The sequence below is a fragment of the Anguilla anguilla genome, chromosome 6 (assembly GCF_013347855.1).
Source record: "Anguilla anguilla isolate fAngAng1 chromosome 6, fAngAng1.pri, whole genome shotgun sequence".
Classification (NCBI taxonomy): Eukaryota; Metazoa; Chordata; class Actinopteri; order Anguilliformes; family Anguillidae; genus Anguilla; species Anguilla anguilla.
In genome coordinates, this window is record NC_049206.1 from 2,494,624 (window position 1) to 2,515,149 (window position 20,526).

At 40.8% G+C, this 20,526-nt stretch overlaps 2 protein-coding genes across 5 annotated transcripts in view; both read left to right on the plus strand.

Annotated features, from left to right (window-relative positions):
* Positions 1–20,526, plus strand: part of LOC118228875 (tripartite motif-containing protein 35-like) — a 67,301-nt gene that overhangs the window by 13,604 nt on the left and 33,171 nt on the right. Inside the window, exons 4-6 of one of the 4 annotated variants that reach the window (XM_035420419.1) lie at positions 13,724–13,746; positions 14,246–14,364; positions 16,222–17,848. The exons of 2 other annotated variants lie outside the window; for them this stretch is intronic. In XM_035420419.1, the coding sequence (XP_035276310.1) occupies positions 13,724–13,746; positions 14,246–14,364; positions 16,222–16,928 (849 nt within the window). In that variant the 3' untranslated portion in view covers positions 16,929–17,848. Of the gene's footprint in view, positions 1–13,183; positions 13,217–13,723; positions 13,747–14,245; positions 14,365–16,221; positions 17,849–20,526 lie in introns of those variants that run through there. One more of the 4 variants, XM_035420420.1, reaches the window with a different exon arrangement.
* Positions 2,697–7,786, plus strand: LOC118228889 (zinc-binding protein A33-like). The gene is made up of 6 exons (XM_035420449.1): positions 2,697–3,402; positions 5,043–5,138; positions 5,218–5,448; positions 5,579–5,601; positions 6,603–6,721; positions 7,139–7,786. Exons 1-6 carry the CDS (start codon positions 3,001–3,003, stop codon positions 7,660–7,662), a joined length of 1,395 nt encoding a protein of 464 aa, XP_035276340.1. The 5' UTR covers positions 2,697–3,000; the 3' UTR covers positions 7,663–7,786.

Genomic DNA, 20,526 nt, shown 5'->3' on the forward strand with positions numbered 1-20,526 from the left:
CCTTTATATTTTGAGCACAGAGCGCTGTGTGAGCTGGATGGCAGTTGTAGGCCAGCGAGTCTAAGCTGAGCTCTGTGAGTGACAGAATGGACGCCTCAGAGCCGGGGAGAAAGAAGTTATAGTCAGGGGAGAATGAAGTGAGGCAGCAGCCATCGAACGGAGAATCCCAGGTCTGGACAAACTTTTACACGATTTTTGATCGAGCTGCAGACGAAAGCTTGGGGTTCGTAAAATGCGAATTCTGTGATGCCCTGCTTAAGTATGGGAGCCGTGAAACAGGAGCATCAGCATTATGACAGTATGATGCACAAGCTTGCCGCTGTGCTCCATCAACTGATCTGATCCAGACATCAATCACACCTTTTCTGAACAGAACATCAGCGATACCCCAAACCATGGCGTGTCTACTGCACTGATGCACTTATTAAAAGTCAGGGTCAAACCAGGTTCAGCTTCCAAAATGCTGCAACACGTGGGATCTGGTCAGACTCAGGCTGAATAGAATGTGGGCTCATGTAGGGTCAGGCTGAAGTTTTTGGGCCCGTTTCAAGCTCTAGGCTGAGAGTGAGGGAAATGTCTGTGGTCATACTCACTCTGTCCACAAGAGGGCGACAAAAGCTGTGCTGAGGTGTTGGGTGAAGCCCTGGCTCTACCAGGTCTGCATTCAATCACTCCTTTTTTCCGTCCTTACCACCTTTCCTAGTATGGAAGACCAATCCGGTCAAAAATACAGTAATTTGATGTCTGGAATCACGCATTGTCAGAGTGTTGTCAAAAGGCACATTCCAATCACGTATCTTTACCTCCTTGAACAGCCAATTACAGTTTACTTATTAGTTTGATTATACTGGCAAATGTTTCTCCCTATAATTGTAAATTCCTAAAAGCCATACCTTTGTTTTTGGTTTTTGAGAAAGAATTGTCATTGCATTTACAATCATTGACGCTTATAAAATAATGAAAGCAGAAAGATTAAAGTGTATATTAGTCCTCAAGAAATTCACAATGACTAAATTAAGAAGAACAATCGTGTGAAAGATTATACGCATACAGTTAATTTTGTTGGTTGAACAGATAGGCATGGTATTGTCTCTGGACACCCTAGTACACAGCTTTGATTTTAAGAACGAAATCTCAGTGGTGTTGAAACAATATTGACATTCAGGATTAGCTAGTTTAAGCTGAACTGGAGAAAGTGTGTTTGTGAACGGGCGTGGGGGTGATTATTGCTTCTCATTTTTAAATAGTTAGTGAAGACCAAATGCTGATTGAATCCTGGCTATATCCTGTAATGAACAGTACTGTAACATTGGAAATGAGAATCGCTCAAATTTCTGTTAGCTTTGTTTCCTCTACAGCAACCTTGAATTTCCGCATCTCCCTCTCAGTGGTGTCACGCTGGCATGTGACCGTTTTGGTGCCAAAACTCTAGAGGGAGCGGTCTCGGTGTTAGCCGAATTAGTTTTCGGTTTAATTCTGGGGTGGGATGGGTGTGGCATTCAGTACACCCCAGCAGCAGATTGGTCTCGGCTGCGCTGGCTGGTAGAGAGAGCACACGCACCTGGGTTGCGTTAGCTAATCAGCACAGGTGCTTAAAGGTGTGTTTCTCCCCACAGTTTGGTGCCGAGACAGGGAGCACACGCCGAGACAGAGTTTTTGAGTTTGGTTTTCGTCCTCGTCCTCAGAAAGGAATGGTTGGCAGTTTTTTGGAGCTGCCCTGCATTGGATTTTTCTGTTTCTGCTCTTCTCTGTGAGTAACAATAAAGTGTGCATAACCTCTGACTTTTGGTGCCTGTGTTTCTGTAGAGTAAGCGCTGCATGAGCAGTTCTCCAGTCACACTCCGAGCACTGTGCTGCGTTCCTAAATAAGAGGTCTGTCATTTACAGAAGTCCTGCAGACCCTTCGGTCTGCATGGCACACACATTCTGAACCTATTCTAAACCACAGCTCTCTCCATCATCTTGCTAACAGAGGATATTTATCACATATTGTTTTTTTCCCCTCCAAAGCTGAATTTTGACCTCACGCGGTGAACCGTTTTTAAGAAGTGGCTACACGTATTGGAAAAAGTAAATCTTTATCTTAGGAATCTTTTTTTTTTTGGACTTGCTCTTTTAAAGACACAAAGTACAAGAGGCGTTCTCCCTCTGTCCAGCGCAGCTGCAAATGTTTCAGTCACACGCTGTAGATGAGTTGACCAGTGGAGGATGGGTTCCCCCCTTGAGCCTGGTCCCTTTCCTGGTTTCTTCCCATCTGCCACGGGGAGTTTTTCCTTGCCACAGTTGCTTTAGGTTTGCTCCTGAGGGAGTTTACGCCTGGGTCTGTACTCTGGTTGCTACTGTGGCATACTGTAGTACTGAAGCATATTGTGACAATTGTTTATGAAATATGCTATATAAATACATTTTGATTGATGATTGAGCTGTTCTAAAGCCCAGCTCTCTCCATTAGCTTGATAAGTGATGATACTATGATACTACATAGAGTAATGGATTGTGGACTCAAACTCTGGATTTGTGCTTTAATGTTTGTAGGAGAGGGTGTGTGCTTGAGATTAGCTGGGGAATGAGATTCCATTTTGATTAACACACGTGAGAGAGAATTGACAGAACCTGAAGAACAGGGCTGGTGTAGAACTGCTGGCAGATCAGCCACTCCAACCTCAGTGGTGCAATGCTGCCCCCTGCAGGAAGTACTCTCTGTGAAAATTGGGTGTGTCTAACAGGAAGAGCGAAGTAACGTTTCTCACAGGTAAAGCTTTGTGTTACATCATGGACCTTTTAAAAAGATTCTAATGTATGTTTTCCAGAAAATAATGAATTTCAGAAAAAAATGTATTGGAGGGAAATACAATGCGAGACTGAGAAGAACAGAGATTTGAGAGGAGGTTAAAGAGGCTTTTTTACCTGCCATTTGAGTAACAGCAATAAGTGAAACTGAAACCTAAGCTACTGGATTTAGCAGAAATCATTACTGAACTCAGAACAGTCTGAGACAGAATGGCGTCTGGATCTTCTCTCGTGGAAGAGGAGCTCTCCTGTCCTATGTGCTCTGAAATCTTCAGGGATCCTGTTGTCCTGAGATGCAGTCACAGCTTCTGTAAGGCCTGTCTGCAACAGTACTGGGAACAGAAGGGATCTCGGGAGTGCCCAGTTTGCAGGAAAAGATTTAAGCATGAACCTCCTCATAACCTGGCCCTGGGGAATGCCTGTGAGGCGTTCTTGAAGGGGAGAAGTCAGAGAACTAAAGCAGGATCTGAAGTGCTCTGCAGTCTGCACAGTGAGAAACTCAAACTCTTCTGTTTGGAGGATCAAATACCCGTCTGCCTTGTCTGCCAAACTTCAAAAAAACATGAAAACCACAAAATGCGACCAGTTCAGGAGGCTGCAGAAGAGTGTAAGGTAATTCTCAAATAAAATGATTAGCATTTTACCTCATTTTTCTATTTACACATAGTATCAAATTGTGTATGCTTTATCCTTTTCTTTCGTAGATTCTTTGGGAATAAAAACTATTGGATTTTAATATAAGAACTGTATAGAGTGACCTTAGTTCTCAGGCATGACTGCAGTTTGAGTTACATACTATGTGTCACATGACTAGCAGAGAGAGCCAAGAGGGCAGGGCAAAGCCAGCATCAATTTCTGGAAATTTCTGTGTCTGTCTCAGAGCGTTTATCTTATTCCCTCCGAACGGCCTCACGTCAGATGCTCTTTAGAGCTTGCATGTTTATGAAAGCCTTTGTTATATTCAACAGCATGCTTCTAGTTGCAGTGTCTCTGCACTTTAAATGTTGAATCTGAATTTTCACACAATGATCAATTTCTTTCAAGAAAGACTGAAACTACATCTGCTTTTACTGAGTGCCCCAGTCAGTCTCTCTTGTGATACCAGACACTTACAAAAGAACAACATTTTTCCCACTAAAAATGTGGCTTAGATACTTGTCCTCTTTCACCTGGTCAAGGCTTTTCTCTCCAAAAGTCCTGTGCTGGAGTTTGCAGTGGAGATCTGGTCCAAATGTAGTGCTGCTTGAACCTGATGTGCTCCTGCTAGCTAGTGAAGCTGGAGGGGAGCTGATGTCATTAGCTGAATCAGCTGGATCGAGTAGCATAGCAAGACCAGCAGTGCCACTGACTTCATTTGCTGTTGTAGATCCAGACGCTGTAGCTTTGGCACGTATCGGTGGTTCTGAGTGTGAATGAGTAGATCCAGTAAATTCTGAACTATGTCCTGTTGTGGATTAGGCAGAAATAGCTTTGAGCCATTTTCTAATATCCCTTTTGTGAAGTAAATGCTGCCAACACTCGAATGAACCATTAAACTGAAGAGGCCTGTAAAATCTGAGTAGGAGAGCGGGTTGCCAGATCAGGATTTCATGTATTTTTAACTACTGAATTTCATGGTTGTCAATTAATGATTGTTCATTGCCTTTAAAAAAAATAAATTTTCATTCCTGGATTAATTTTGATTATATACTTACGTACTGCACTCTGGGTAATTGGGTAATGTATTTTATTTTCTTTACACCCTTCTATAATGATGAATAACAATAAACACAACACAATCTTTTTATTTTAATTGACTTGTTAAAATGATAGCTACAGTCCTTGCACAGATTATGGATAGACTTCATTTATAAACAAATTTTGAAAATTAATGCAATATTCTCCAACAACTTCACTTTTTGGCATAATACATGAGTGTAATAAATGTAATAACATAGAACAAAAATGAAGAAATGATTAGTATTTGTGTAGAACAAATAATCATTACACTTTCCTATAGGTATGAGTTAATGTCTGCATAAATGAGCATTTTAATTTTTCTTAGTTGGAAACTTTGTAACGAGCTCAAACACATTTTATTGTCAAGTATTATTCTACATAAAATTATCACATTTATGAAGTGAAAACCATAATTTTTGGTATATATACTTTTTTGGGTAATATACTTTATTCTATTGTGCTTTCTGTGTAGGCAGTGAAGTTTACTGTCAGTCTGTGGTCTCAGTAAAGTGTGGACTCTCATTTCTTTCCAGGAGAAACTAAGGACTGCACTGGCTCCACTGCAGGAGAAGCTTAAAGCCTTTAATGCAGTGAAACTAGTCTGTGATCAAACAGCAGAGCACATCAAGGTACTGTACTGAAGCCTTTAAATCACAGTGTTGAAAATGCAGCACTGGATTGTGCTGAAATGAATAATGTTTATTCCAGAGCCAGGCTCAGCACACAGAGAGACAGATAAAGATGGAGTTTAAGAAACTTCAGCAGTTCCTAAAAGATGAAGAGGCAGATAGGATCACTGCCCTGAGGGGGGAAGAGGAGCAGAAGAGTCTGATGATGAAGGAGAAGATTGAGAAGATGACAGAAGAGATATCATCCCTTTCAGAACAAATCAAAGCCATAGAACAGGAGCTGGGAGCTGAAGACATCTCATTCCTGCAGGTAAGTCATGTGTCAATCACACATAAAACATGTTTATTAATACTCAAATGGGAATATATAACATTGATACAGTTGTAATAGTCGGAGTATTTGTTAGTGATAAAAATCAACTCTTATTCACTTATTTCAGAGCTACAAAGATGCCGAGAAACGGTATGTAAACTCCAGCCTTTCTCTCTATTCAATCTTTTAATCTCCTCTTCCTTTCTCTGTTCAGTTTAAATGTGAGTGGTAGTTTACAAGTACTGCAGCATTTCAGCAATGATGAGTAAAATGGGACCAGATGGAAACATTCAAAAAAGAATGCTACATTCATGCCCAAATGAGTTATTAGATCAGATTACACAATGGTTATATTTATATTATGTTGAGATGCGTGGGGGGTTTGGACCCAAGTGCAGAGGAAAAAAACCATGCAAAACTCCAAAATGGAAGACCAAAAAGACTTTACTTGAAAAGGGGGGAACAAAAGGGAACACAAAGCCTCGCAGGGCAACCTTCAAACAAACAAGGGAAATTACAAACACAGGAACAAGAAAATGCAAAACTCCAAAATCACTAGAACACCAGGGCATAGGCAAGAACACATGGATTACTCACAAACAATCGGAACGAACCACATAATCACAAGGATCCAGCACCTGAGTCAAGGGAGGGGGAAACTTAAATAGAACACACTGACGAGACACAGGAGGGCACCATGAACAATCAGGCCACAGAGAGGGAAGGGATAACGAGACAAGCAGCAACCAATAATAGGACAATTGAAAACAATCATACAATTAACACAGGGGGAGCAGGACACAAAACAGAAGTGCCGCCATCTGGCGGCCCAACAGGGAAAACGCAGACAGGAAACACAGGACCATGACATATTATGCCAATTAAAATGATTAACATTGTTATAATTAATATAACATTGCTATACAGATCATAGGTAATCAATGATAAAATATAAATCCCCCGCCCCATGTTAAATTGTGTGTGTGTCCCTCAGTGGGGTCATATCTGGCAGCCAGTGGGGCTGTGTGGCAGAACGCTGGGAGGGATGGAGCCATTTTCTTACAGAATGAAGGTCTGATGCTGTTGCTGATAATCTTCTATGGTAATGAAGCCAGGCTCACAGCACAAGTGACTCCTGAATATTATTGCAGAGCCCAGTGCACACTGGCGGATCCAGAGAAGGTCTCAGGAGCGCTGATTGATGTGGCCAAGCACCTGGGCAATCTGAAGTACAGAGTGTGGGAGGAGATGCTGGGGACTGTTCAATACAGTGAGTACTGGAGGCAGGGAGCTCCACATTGTCACTGTACTGGGAGAATCTTCAGCATCCTTTCTACAAGCTGATATAGCCAGCCAGAGTCATACTGGTCCTGTCTGTGTAAGAGCCCTGGAGTGAAGAGACTGAGCACCAGTCCTTAATCTCACTGATGATCAAAATATAATGCTGCTTTAAGAGTGATAATGTATTTTAGGCGAAAAACAGGCTTGGCACCCTCTTACAATGATTATGCAACATGGAAGTTATTAATATATTATTATCTTTTAGTTCTGGTGCTTCTCTCCCACATGTGTCTCAGACTATAATGGTAGTTTATTAAAACCCAGTTTACATCATTAGGAGCCCATTGTGTCTGACAATTTCCCATTCTGCAGATCAGTGCTGACGTCTCATTCTCTGTCCCTTCAGCTCCTGTGACTCTGGACCCAAACACAGCACATCCCATCCTCTCCCTGTCTGAGGATCTGACCAGTGTGAGACGCAGTGATGAGAGTCAGCAGCTTCCTGATAATCCAGAGAGATTTGATTGGTGGCAGTGTTCTGTGCTGGGATCTGAGGGATTCAGCTCAGGGAGACACTGCTGGGATGTAGAAATGAGGAATGAGGGTTACTGGGCGGTGGGTGTGGCTAAAGAGTCCATCAGCAGGAAAGGGCATGTGAGTCTGAGCCCAGCAGGAGGAGTGTGGAGTATACGGCAGTTCTATGGGAAATACAAAGCTCTCACCTCCCCACGTACAGCCCTCACTATGCGGAGGAAACCCCAGAGGGTCAGAGTGCAGCTGGACTGGAACAGGGGGGAGGTGTCATTCTCTGACCCCAGTGACAACACTCCTCTCTACACTTTTAAACACTCCTTCACTGAGAGAGTGTTTCCATTCTTCCGTCCTGGTTCTCTGCAGATCTGTCCACTGAAGGTGTCTGTAAGAGTGTAATAGTGCTGTGGTTTATGGGCAAGGATCAGGTGAACAGACTGCTTCTTTCACCTTTATTAATGAGATAAAAATATATATTACTATGTTTTCTTTAATTATTTAAAAAAATAAAGATCCATGTCTGCAGCAGTTCATTATGAATGTCCCTTTGTAACCTCATGATGTCAATGTTGGGACTGGTTTGTGTGTAATTAGTTGAGGTGTAATAAATGCACCAGTGGAATCACTCCAGAGTGCTGCTCTTTTCCTGACCCGTCACCAGTGTGTCTCCCAGGTGTGTGATGCGGTAAGTCTCTCTCTCCAGTGCAGTGTGAACACAGACAGAGACAAATTCTCCCCTCATACTCTGGGTTTGGGATCAGTTCAAACTGAATTCAGCAGATCAAGTGAGAGAAGTGGATAAGCCCAGTGCTCCCTGGATGGTTCTGTGAACTGAGAGTGAAGGTTATGTCTGTGGTCATACCCTCTCTGTCCACAAGAGGGAGCCTGAGGCTGTGCTGAGGTGTTTGTTGAAGCCCTGGCTCTACCAGGTGGAGTGAGAGAGCACTGGGGTTCCTGTCTCACCTGCTACTCTCAGCAGTGGGGCAGTTTGTGGTTTAATGTGATTTTGTGGTTTGCCCGTGGCTAGAGGATCAGTTATAGAATAATATCACATGTTAGTGTGAGTGTACGTGTCGGAGAGAGAGTGTGTGTGTGTGTGAGAGAGAGAGAGAGAGTGTGTGTGTGTGTACTCTGTCCTTCAGACTATGACAGGTTTGTGAAACCCATCGACCAGCAGAGGAGCTTCAGCTCACCACAGTACCCTGAGTACAGAGGAGAGACTGAGTCTCAGAGCACTGCAGGGTGATCAGAGTTTTCACTGCTTACCTGCATCATGGACCAGCACTGCATGGTTACTGATGGTACACATTGCAGAAAGAAAACAGCTCAAATTCATCTTGGTCTGGAAATGCTGTTAGCCGGGTGCTGTAGCTCATTGACTCAGAGGGGTCTGATTCCTCCCCTGTGGTCACTCTTCTGTTTGAATCAGACACTCAGGCAAGCTGTGAAAGGGCCCTGGAAGTGCTGGCCAATCAGCTGCGCACAGACCTCAGCTGCACAATGCTGCCCCCTGCTGGATCCCCTCACTCTGCAGCTCTGGTGTGTCCAACAGGAAGAGGGAAGCAGTTCTCACAAGCTGATTGCAGCACTTTGAGTGTGGATAGAAAAAATGGGTTCATTATGCAGCTATTTTAATAATCAGGGTGGGGCAACTCTCAAACTGAAATGACGGAGAAACAAAAGCCAGAGTTCAGTGTTGGGGAGAATTCCTGTTCACTGTAGCCTGTGTGTAAAAGTCACCTAAAAGTAACCTTTTATTTGGCAGAGCAGAGAACCAAATCATTAAAAAATAGATTTAAAATAAAATAGATTATTTTAGAGAGACTGTACACTTTATTTCAAACATTTCATGAATTTGAACATTGGATTATTGTCTGGATTCAGGATTGCACTTGGCTGTGCAGATACAACTGTTTACCTCCCTACGTTAAGATCAATGACAAAGAGGAAACATCAAGTAAACAGAAAATTGTGGAGTGGGGGAGGGGAGGGAAACCTGGAAATAACCAACGCCAGGTGAGGTCACTGTGATTTTTTAATTTGTAGAGAAAACCTGTTTTGCCTGTAGTACATACCTACCTGCTGTTTTCTGTCCCTCCCCTGGATCTGGGTGTAACTCTCTATTAAGGTTTTTAGTTCTATTAGTTGGCATAAGATGTGCTCTAGCTCTGAGACAGAATGGCGTCTGGATCTTCTCCCCTGGAAGAGGAGCTCTCCTGTCCTGTGTGCACTGAAATCTTCAGGGATCCTGTTGTCCTGAGTTGCAGTCACAGCTTCTGTAAGGCCTGTCTGCAGCAGTACTGGGCACAGAAGGGATCTCGGGAGTGCCCAGTGTGCAGGAGAAGATCTTCTAAGGATCGGCCTCCCCTTAGCCTGTCTCTGAGGAATACATGTCAGGCGTTCTTAAACGAGAGAAGTCAGAGAGAAAAAGCTAAATCCGAACTCTGCAGACTGCACAGTGAGAAACTCAAACTCTTCTGTTTGGATGATGATGAACCCATCTGTGTTGACTGTTTAAGAGAAAAACACAGAAATCACAACTTCTGTCCAATAGAGGAGGCTGCTCTGAAATATAAGGTAAGTAAATCCTTCTCTTTTTAAAAACTGCAAAGTACAGAACAATATATTCACTAATAATTAACTGACAACCTAAAATTTAAAAGCAAATTAAGTCTGTCAGCAAGGTGAGGATTAATTGAAATATTTTTTATTTTCTGAACCCAGCAGTTTTCACCGTTAACATACTTGTTTGACGTTTGGCTTTCTGAATACCGAACACAGGGCATCAACAGCTAAAACACCTCATTTACCCAACATGTAAAATACATTAATTTGATTCAATTTGGTAATTATTATCAAAGAAAATAATTATCAAATTGCCGAATTCATTGATAGGCAAAGCAATCTGTTTGGATTGACCTTTATCAAAATGTACAACTCACACCCAGATGAAAATTAAGAAATGTATTAAATTACAACAAATATTCACGTCCCAATCTATAGACGAAGTTCAACTACCTTAAAACAATTAACAAAGGCTACATACATGGATATCACACAAGAAATGAATGAGAGAAGATACCAAACCACAGCTTTTGACCAAAAGTAATCCAAAATGCTGAAACCAAAAGACAGCAGAATAGTCCAAAGGAACCAGAGATGAAATTTAGAATGGCAGACCTAGATGCAGGACTTAGATGCCCACTTCCAACTGTTACCAACTACTTCCTTCCAAGTTTCCCAAACCTAACTGACTTAATTCAAAGAAAGCCAGAATAGCATAGACTCACAGATTCACCCTCAGAAGGTAACCCTCCAGGTCCTTATCTCCAGGCTATGCTGGCTGAGCACTTTGAAGCTTCCTATGGCTGAGAATGGCCAAATGGTGAATTACATGTCTGACAGGTCTATAAGTAATTAAATGATAATAATTTACTTTTGGAAAAACACAATATAATGTCTATGAACTGATGGTCAATAAGGCGGATTAAAAATTAATAGTTTGTAACTAGAGCCCGATCGATGCCAGATTTTTGGGTCCGATGCCGATCCCGATTTTGGAGAGAAATCCAAATCCAAATCGAAAATCCTTGCCGCCACATCATAATAAAAATAAAAAAATTAAAATTAATATATATATATATATATATATATACTGTATATAACCTATATGTTACATTCATAAATAAAAAATGTTAAACTTTCAAAATATTTCTGCCTAAATGCGCCTTCAAATCCATACTGTGGCCTCCACATATTTATTTTCAAAAAGAGCCTAGGCCGCGCGCTCCGTGCTTGCTCCTTTCTGAGGCGGTCGGAAGACTTGCAGAACGCGAATGTCGCACGGTCTGTCAAAGCGTCACTTTTTTTTCTTCAGCCAAGACAAGGAAAAGGTAGGTAGCGACGCTTCAAATATTACACAAATACCATAGTGTTAACCAGTGTTTTAATTGGACCAAATAAGTGCCGGTATCTACTCCTCAAAATACATACTGTTTAAAATAAATTAATGTTGGTAATCAAAAGAAGAGTCGGTACTCATATACACGTCCCGACAGCTCCTGCCCATCTGAAGCACTGGCGTTCACTATCATTCGGTGATGACAACTGGCGGATCCTAACTCTGTTCGGGCAAGTGGAATGCCTCATGCAGTTGTCTGATCGGACAAGTAAAAAATAAATATGATAAATATGTTATCTGAAAATAAACAGTGTTTGTTTGAGTCGAAGCGGAACCTCCAGTTGAGCTACGTAGGCTACGTGCCTACCTTTTTTTTATTTTTTATCTAGAGCTACTGTTATAATGGTAGGATACAATACATCTGATTAAAATAGTGACCTGGAGAAGCCAGTCAGATGTCGCGGCCGTAAATTGCTGGCAAATCGCCAAAACAGCGCGAATTAAAAATAAAAAAAAAATTATATATATATATATATTACGGCATTTAAAATGTTTGAGTGATTCAACTACTTCCATTTCCATACTACAACATGGTGATTTTTCTCATGAAAACGAACGGGAAAGTGTTTATTTTTAAGGTTTTGTCGATGTAGTGAGCTAGCAAAACTGAGAGTTAGGCTACAGTTGCTACAGATGACAAAGAGGGCTGCATTCTAAAGACGATTATGATTATAACGAGAGGAGCAGTCTCACAGGCTGTTGCAGTGTCCAGAAATGAATATAGATAAAACTAGCTAATAAAAAAGACATTAATCAAGCATCTAAGTTAGTTAGGAAATTTTGTATCATGCTTCTCAGTACAATTTTGAATGTAACAGAACAGAATCTTTAAAGCCATTTTTCTCACTTTTTCCTTTTTTTTGCATGGACAATGCATGTAAACTCTGTCATTGAGTGTGAGAGAGACAGAGAGAGGGGGCTTTGAATGTGGACCCAGCTCAAATTATATTGTTAAATAAAAAGATAAAACATTCTAAGTACTATTTTGTCATGGTAATTGAGTTATTTTAGCAGAAGTGCCCCTTTTAAAGTGCAATATGTAACTTTTCTTGAGTATCAATTTTGGTTATATAGTGCTCTATTCTTGAAGATAAAACTTCTAGATGGACAATGTGCTCTTTTAATTGTTCTCATGCCACCATAACTCAAAATACAGGCCTATTTTGCTTCAATATTTACAAACAATACAAAGGTTAACAAACCTTTTATGGTTTTAAAGTACATCTAAAACTACCTTTTAGCTCTTGCAAACTGTTATTCCTTGTATCAAGAGCTCGTCAGAGCTATAAGATAGATTTAGATATTTAAAAAGAGGTTATGTGTTCACAGTCTTAAACTTGTTTGCCTTTGCTACACCCCCCCCCCCCCCCCCCCCCCACCACCACACCAAAGATCAATTCCACAGGAAACACTGATCATATAGTAGCGAATATCATTATTTCAGATAAAAAACAAATGTGTGGATGAGGCACGAGTGACAAACGTCTTATTAGAGAAGTAGCTCGTCAGATGCTGTAGTTCGCACTTGTATTAGAGCTCCCTCTACTGGATAATTATATTAAATAGCAACTACAACGTTCTAACAAACTAGTACAGATAAATAATCATTGTTTTTTTGTTTATTATACTTATTAAAATATCGGGACACATCGGCGGCATAACTGCCGATCCCGATGTCGTCAAAAAGTCAAATAATGGCTATATATATCGCTCGGTCTCTATTTGTAACTATAATATCCTAGTAATGCCTGTTTACCTGGCATATCGTGTCATAGAGAATTGTCAACACACTGATACGTATCTCAGTGAACACATTGATTTTACACAAGCTGTGCCCTAAGTCTCCATTATTCTGGCTCCTCTCTCTGATCAGGCGCTCTTGTGCTGTCTGTGTGGGCAGTGAAGTTTACTGTCAGTCTGTGTTTTCAGTAAAGTGTGGACTCTGTCATTTCTTTCCAGGAGAAACTCAGGACTGCACTGGCTCCACTGCAGGAGAAGCTAAAAGCCTTTAATGCAGTGAAACTAATCTGTGATCAAACAGCAGAGCATATCAAGGTACTGTACTGAGGCCTTTAAATCAGAGTGTTGAAAATGCAGCCCTGGATTGTGCTGAAATGATGGTGAATAATGTTTATTCCAGAGCCAGGCCCAGCACACAGAGAGACAGATAAAGATGGAGTTTGAGAAACTTCAGCAGTTCCTAAAAAATGAAGAGGCAGCCAGGATCGCTGCACTGAGGGAGGAAGAGATGCAGAAGAGGCAGATGATGAAGGAGAAGATTAAGAAGATGACAGAAGAGATATCAACCCTTTCAGAACAAATCAGAGCCATAGAACAGGAGCTGGGAGCTGAAGACGTCTCATTTCTGCAGGTAAGTCATGTGTCATAATCACACATAAAACATGTTTATGAATACTCAAATGAGAATATATTACATTGATACAGTTTTTATAGTATTGGTTATAGTATTAAAAATCAACTCTTATTCACTTATTTCAGAGCTACAAAGATGTGGAGAAACGGTATGTAAACTCCAGCCTTTCTCTCTAGCTAATCTTTTAATCTCCTCTTCCTTTCTCTGTTCAGTTTAAATGTGAGGGGTAGTTTACAAGTACTTCAGCATTTCATCAATGATGAGTAAAATTGGACCAAATGGAAACATTCAAAAAAGAATGCTGCATTCATGCCCAAATGAGTTATCAGATCAGATTACACAATGATTACATTTATATTGTTAGTTATAATGATTAACATCGTTATAAGCTATTTAACATAATTATAATCATGATACAAATAATAGGTAATCAATGATAGAATACAAATTGCCCCCCTCCTGTGTGTGTGTGTCCCTCAGTGGGGTCGGGCTGCTTCATATCTGGCAGCCAGTGGGGCTGTGTGGCAGAACGCTGGGAGGGATGGAGCCATTTTCTTATAGAATGAATATCTGATGTTGCTGCTGATAATCTTCTATGATAATGAAGCAACACCCACAGCACAAGTGACTCCTGAATATTATTGCAGAGCCCAGTGCACACTGGCGGATCCAGAGAAGGTCTCTGGAGCGCTGATTGATGTGGCCGAACACCTGGGCAATCTGAAGTACAGAGTGTGCAAGAAGATGCTGGTGATTGTTCAATACAGTGAGTACTGGGGGCAGGGAGCTCCACATTGTCACTGTACAGGGGGAATCTTCAGCATCCTTTCCACAAGCTGATAAAGCCAGTCAGAGTCATATTGGTCTTCTCTGTGTAAGAGCCCTGGAGTGAAGGAACTCAGTGATGCTCACAATAAAATTCTGCTTTAGAGTGATACTGTATTCAAGGGGATTGTATTATTGGGTACTTCTCTGTTTCTCTCTTATACACATACTGTATATCTGAGGCTATAATGGTTGTTTTTGTGAAACCCAGTTTATATCATTAGGAGCCCATTGTGTCTGATGGTTTTGTTGTGCAGATCAGTGCTGACGTCTCATTCTCTGACCCCAGTAACAACACTCCTCTCTACACTTTTAAACACTCCTTCACTGAGAGAGTGTTTCCACTCTTCTGTCCTGGCTCTCTACGGATCCGTCCACTAGGGAATGATACACGAGCTCATGGCTCAATACAATACACGATGCAGTTCACAACATGATACACTAACAATATTTTTAACAATAAATTATGTGTATTGTGAGTGTATTGTGTCATCATTTATCCTATCTTACATGTGAATACTCAAAGTGATACCTTTATTTAGGAAATTCTTGTATGTAGTTACATGCTGTGTAGTAGTTTATAATTGGGATATGCTTAAATATGTGTATTATACTGTAGCTCATCAATAACAATAGTGACCAAAAAGGGGAGGTGGTGGGCAAAATCTCTAAGAAAAATGTACAAAAAACAGTAGTGGCAGCAGTCTGATATTAGCCTCCTGACCATATCTCCAAAACTGAGCAAGTGTGCAAAATTTAGGGGTAATTATTGAGTCAATAATATTATTGAAGCAACACATGCTTATACAGTTAGTTTCTCATTAAGGAAAATACATACAATAATACATTGTGCAGCCCCTAAGTATTTTGACAGATAATTTTTGTTGTTTTGGCTCGGTACTCCAGCACATTGGATATTGTAATTAGACAATGAATGTGAGGTTAAAGTCCAGACAGTCAGCTATAATGTGAAGGTATACTTCCATACTTGGCAATCTGTGTAGTAATTACAGCTCTTTTTATACAGTACATGATCTCCCTGTTGTGGGGGACCAAAAGTAATTAGACAGTTGGCTGCTCTGCTGTTTCCTCTTCTGCTTGTTGTTGCATTATTAGTTCATGTACAGGAAGGCAAGGAAAAAAAGTTAATTATAGGCATTTGCATTTGGAGTCTGTTACTGTTGTCTCTCAACATGAGAACCAAAGGACTGTCAATGCCAGTAAAACAGGCCATAGTTAGGTCGAAAAATTTGAATAAATCAAGCATACTCAAAATATTGAGCGTGTCAAAATCAACTGTTTGACACATTGTTAAGAAGCAAGAATGCGCTGGTGAGCTTAGCAATAGCAAACAACCTGGCAGACCACAGAAAACCACTGTGGATGACAGAATAATTCTTTCAGTTGTGAAGGAAAATACTTTTTATGCCCCCCCCCCCCCCCCCAATAGTTTTTAAAGCTCAATGTCATAAGGCACTCCTGGAAGGCAATTCACCAAAGACATTTGTATTCTGTTTTATAACCTGTGATTTCAAGACATGCTAACATGCCAATATGTTCATAGTGTGTAAATAACATATACATGCCTATATTTTCTAATAAAAGTCTAGTAAAGGTGCATAAAGGGCAATGATAATTTAAAACTGGTTTCAGACGCTAGCTGTGTAGCATGAAGTTGTAGTTCTGATATTAGAAGTTTTTGGGGTTTTCTGTCAGTGTGAAAATGGCAGTACCATACACGTCAACCACCTGCACTGTGTATTTTATAATTATTTAAATACTCTGTTTTTTTCTACAGGGTCAGCTGTTCAGAGGATTTTCCTGTCGGGAAAGGCAGGAGCTGGGAAGAGTAGCACAGCCAACACCATTCTGGGAGAGCGGATGCTCAGGGCTTCATGTCGTGCAAACTCTGATACGTCTACATGCGAGGCTAAAACAGCGACTGTTTATGGGAGGAAAATCACAGTGATTGACACACCATGGTATTTTTGTGATGAGTGCACTGGTGAACAACTAAAACCTGAAATAGCCAGATGCATCTTAGAGTGTGCTCCTGGACCTCACGCCTTTGTCATAGTCTTGTCTGTGACGAAGCAGACAGCAGAGGAGAATAAAGCAGTAGATGACATTCAGAAAATTTTTGGGGAGAAGGCTCTGAAGTACGCTGTTGTCCTGTTTACCCATGGAGACGAGCTTGAGGATGACGTGACCATCCAGCAGTTTGTGGATGAAAATGACCGTCTGAAAACACTTGTCCAAAAGTGTGGAAACCGGTTTCATGTCATCGATAACAAATACTGGAATAATCCCCCTGAAGGCGACGATGATGAGAGAAGCAATGGCGCTCAAATCAGAGAGCTGCTGAACACGATTGATCAGATGGTGGGACAGAACGGAGGGAAGTGCTTCACCAACGAGGTGTTCCAAGCTGCGGAAAGAGTCATAAACAAGAAAATGATTGAAGCTATAAGAGTGAAAGAACGCACAACCTGTACCTGTAGCTGAGGCAGCAAAGATGGGGATGGGACTGGGGGCCTGCATGCGTATGATACCGGGGTGGAGGGGGGGGGGGGTAATTGGGGCAGAAGCAGCAAATGTAGCAGAGAGTCAGAGAGAAGCCTCAGAGACCCTGTGGTGGATTTCAGATTGCTGAGTAATCCACCTCCCGGGGGAACTGTGAAGGGGAACTCATTAGGATCGACGAAGATGAAGATGAAGGTCGCACACTGGAGCCGCACGCCGTAGCTTTCCTGTCCTCTCGGCCGGCAGGAGCAGGCCCAGCCACGACAGGCCCAGTCCCTGATAATGCTGCAAATCTGAGTCTGTCCGCAGCAAAGTAAGATTCACTGGTGAATACAATGCCAGAATAAAAATTAAAAATAAAAAAAACACTGTCTAAACAAATACATATAAAAACCCCACAATCTGAGAAATTTACAAAATTTAAAATAAAAAAAACGTACCTCATTGTGTTACAGACCAAAGGCACAAATGAGGCTAACTACTGCAAAAATAGATTAATGAATAAATGAATTAATTAGAATTATTAATTGTATTAAAAAGAAAATTCTAAATTAAAAAACCTGTAAAATAAAAACATTATTCAGGATGTGGAGGAAAAAATGATTAATTTTGAAACAGAGCCTTGTAAGATAATTCTGGTAATTATTTTGGTCAATGACCCGTTGCATTTTTGTTTTGTTTGTAAATAATCACACTTGTGTGCAAGAAAAAAAATGTATTTTAATCTTCCAAATTCCCAACAACTTTCTACACACACTTTAGACCGAATGTTCATAATCAATACATTTAAAATGCATATAAAATTTCCATCTATTTGGTTTAAGTAATTTTAATGTAAGCCAAAACAATAAACTTATATGTGATGCATATGTATAAATCAAACATGAATTAAACAAATAACTAAATTTCCGCAATTATTATAAATAAATCTAATTTTAAATCAATAATATTAGAATACATAATAACATAATTGTTTCATAATCTAGAATTAGCCATATATAAACCATCCTCATATTTTTAAACTGATTGAATCTAGTTTGAGAATTAGCAGATCTATATTCATTGTAATTACTCTGAATGAACACCTCTTCAGTATCTGTTTATTTAAATATAGCCAAGTTGATGTGCTTGCCTAATTTTAATGAATGTCTGGAATCGTTTTTCTGAGTGCATATTGTACATGATCGTTTTATTCATCTGTCATGGAGGAAACTCCTATTTTTGTGCATCGTAGTGAATGTACTTATGCTTATTTTTCACAAAGATCCTGTTATATTTAAACCTACTTACTGCATAATACATTTTTTAAACACAAGAGTTCAGGCATCCTCTCCCAACCATTGAATGGGAGTGGGTAAGGAACTGGACTTGTAACCGAAAGGTGACAGGTTCGATTCCTGGGTAGGACACTGCTGTTGTACCCTTGAGCAACGTACTTAACCGAAATTGCTTCAGTATATATCCAGCTGTATAAATGGATACAATGTAAAATGCTATGTAAAAGTTGTGTAAGTCGCTCTGGATAAGAGCGTCTGCTAAATGCCTGTAATGTAATGTAATGAATAACTCATAATGCAGCAAGTGAGCATAAGCTGCAATAGAAGCAAACGTAATAATTTCTGCAAACTCCTTTAAATAATGGAAATACTTGTAAATACAAATGACAAATTCATGTTCGGGGAAGAAATTGCTTTACTGAATTTCTGTGTCCGGGCTGCAGGCTTTCAGTGAGTGAGATGCACGAAGTCCTGTCTAATTCTGAAGACTGCATAGACAGCACCTTTCCTGTCTTCTGCAGCAAACTGCTAGCATAACTTTTTTTAAAACAGATTTGTCTTTTTTCTTATAGCTGAACAATGAAACGGGTGAACATAAAAATATCGTTTTCAAATTGAGCTGTATGTTCTGTCAATATATGCAAATGTGCATGTTTTATAACTGCCGAGATTTGTGTTCAATGGAATTTATTGAATTACAATAAAAGCAATTGGACCGTTTTTCAGTGGTTTCCAAAATATGCACAATACCTCATACACTGCAAGAAGGTTATGGTGCATTAATTTATATTTGAACATTACAGATTGTTAAAGGTAAGAATCATATGCATATTGGCAGTCATCACTGTTTAAAAGAATGAAGTGTTCTCACATGTTATTGTCATAACTTGCTGAAATAGGTGCTCATCCTGAAAAAAAATGTTTTTTTGTTCATTTTTGGACAATATTGTTCTTTTAGAATTGACATCTGTCATCATTTGACCCTGATCCTTTGTCCGGGATATGAAATAAAGGAAAACAGTACCAAGAACCCTCTAGAAACAAATATAATGAACCGAAGTGCATTTAATTCAGAATTCATTGCTCACCCTGGGAATTGCCTCTTCCGGCTGTTATTTCAACAGCTTGGGATGCTGGGGAATTCTTCAGGAACGCGTGCAGCATTGTTCTTACCCCAGGCCTAGTATCAGTGAAAAGGAGCTTATTTTGTTTATTTATTTAGGGGCGACACAGCTCAGGAGGTAAGAGGGGTTGTCTGGCGGTCAAAGGGTTGCCGGTTCGATCCCCCGCCCTGGGCGTGTCGAAGTGTCCCTGAGCAGGACACCTAGCCCCTAATTTCTCCCAATGAGCTGATTGGTACCTTGCATGGCAGCCTTTCACAGTTGGTGTGTGAGTGTGAGTGTGTGTGTGTGTGTGTGTGTGTGTGTGTGTGTGTGTGTGTGTGTGTGAATGGGTGAATGAGAGGCATCAATTGTTAAGCGCTTTGGATAAAAGCACTATATAAATGCAGTCCATTTACCACCTGTATATGAGAGAGAGAGAGAGTTGACAATACATTGTACTTCATGTGATTTGGAAAGCTTTGGTAACACATACACTGAAATATGTCATGTCAATAAAGCAGTTTGAATTAAATTGAGAGGGGAGAGAGAGCGAGAGAGACAGAGGGAGAGAGAGTACAGAAGATGAGAGATTGCTGACTGGTGAGAGAGAGTACAGAAGATGAGAGATTGCTGACTGGTGAGAGAGAGTACAGAAGATGAGAGATTGCTGACTGGTGGAGAGAGAGTACAGAAGATGAGAGATTGCTGACTGGTGAGAGAGAGTACAGAAGATGAGAGATTGCTGACTGGTGGGGAGAGCACACGCACCTGGGCTGTGTTAGCTAATCAGCCCAGGTGCCTGACTGGTGGGGAGAGCACACGCACCTGGGCTGTGTTAGCTAATCAGCCCAGGCACCTGACTGGTAGAGAGAGCACACGCACCTGGGCTGTGTTAACTAATCAGCCCAGGCACTTACAGGTGTGTTCTTCTTCACGGTACAGGGCCGCGACTGGGAGCTCACACCGAGAGAGCAAGTTTTTCAGTTTTGCTTTTCTGCACACTAAAAGGAAAAAGAAAGTTGCTGGTCGATACTACACCTACTCCCCATTGGTTCAGTTCATATTTCTTTTGAATAGATGGCCAAATGCTCAGCCAATCACAACCAACCAAACATGAGCCAGGAGCAGGAGAGTTTTAACCCGCACGCCTGCAAAAATAAGAAGTGAAAATGGAAGACGTCAGGGCCGTTTCTATTCATT

What these genes read in the sequence shown, in the direction of transcription:
- LOC118228889 (XM_035420449.1), top strand. Translation starts at nt 3,001, where the DNA reads ATGGCGTCTGGATCTTCTCTCGTGGAAGAGGAGCTCTCCTGTCCTATG. An exon ending in AGGCTGCAGAAGAGTGTAAG is followed by an intron (nt 3,403 to 5,042) that starts GTAATTCTCAAA and finishes ATTTCTTTCCAG; the next exon opens with GAGAAACTAAGGACTGCACT. An exon ending in AAGACATCTCATTCCTGCAG is followed by an intron (nt 5,449 to 5,578) that starts GTAAGTCATGTG and finishes CACTTATTTCAG; the next exon opens with AGCTACAAAGATGCCGAGAA.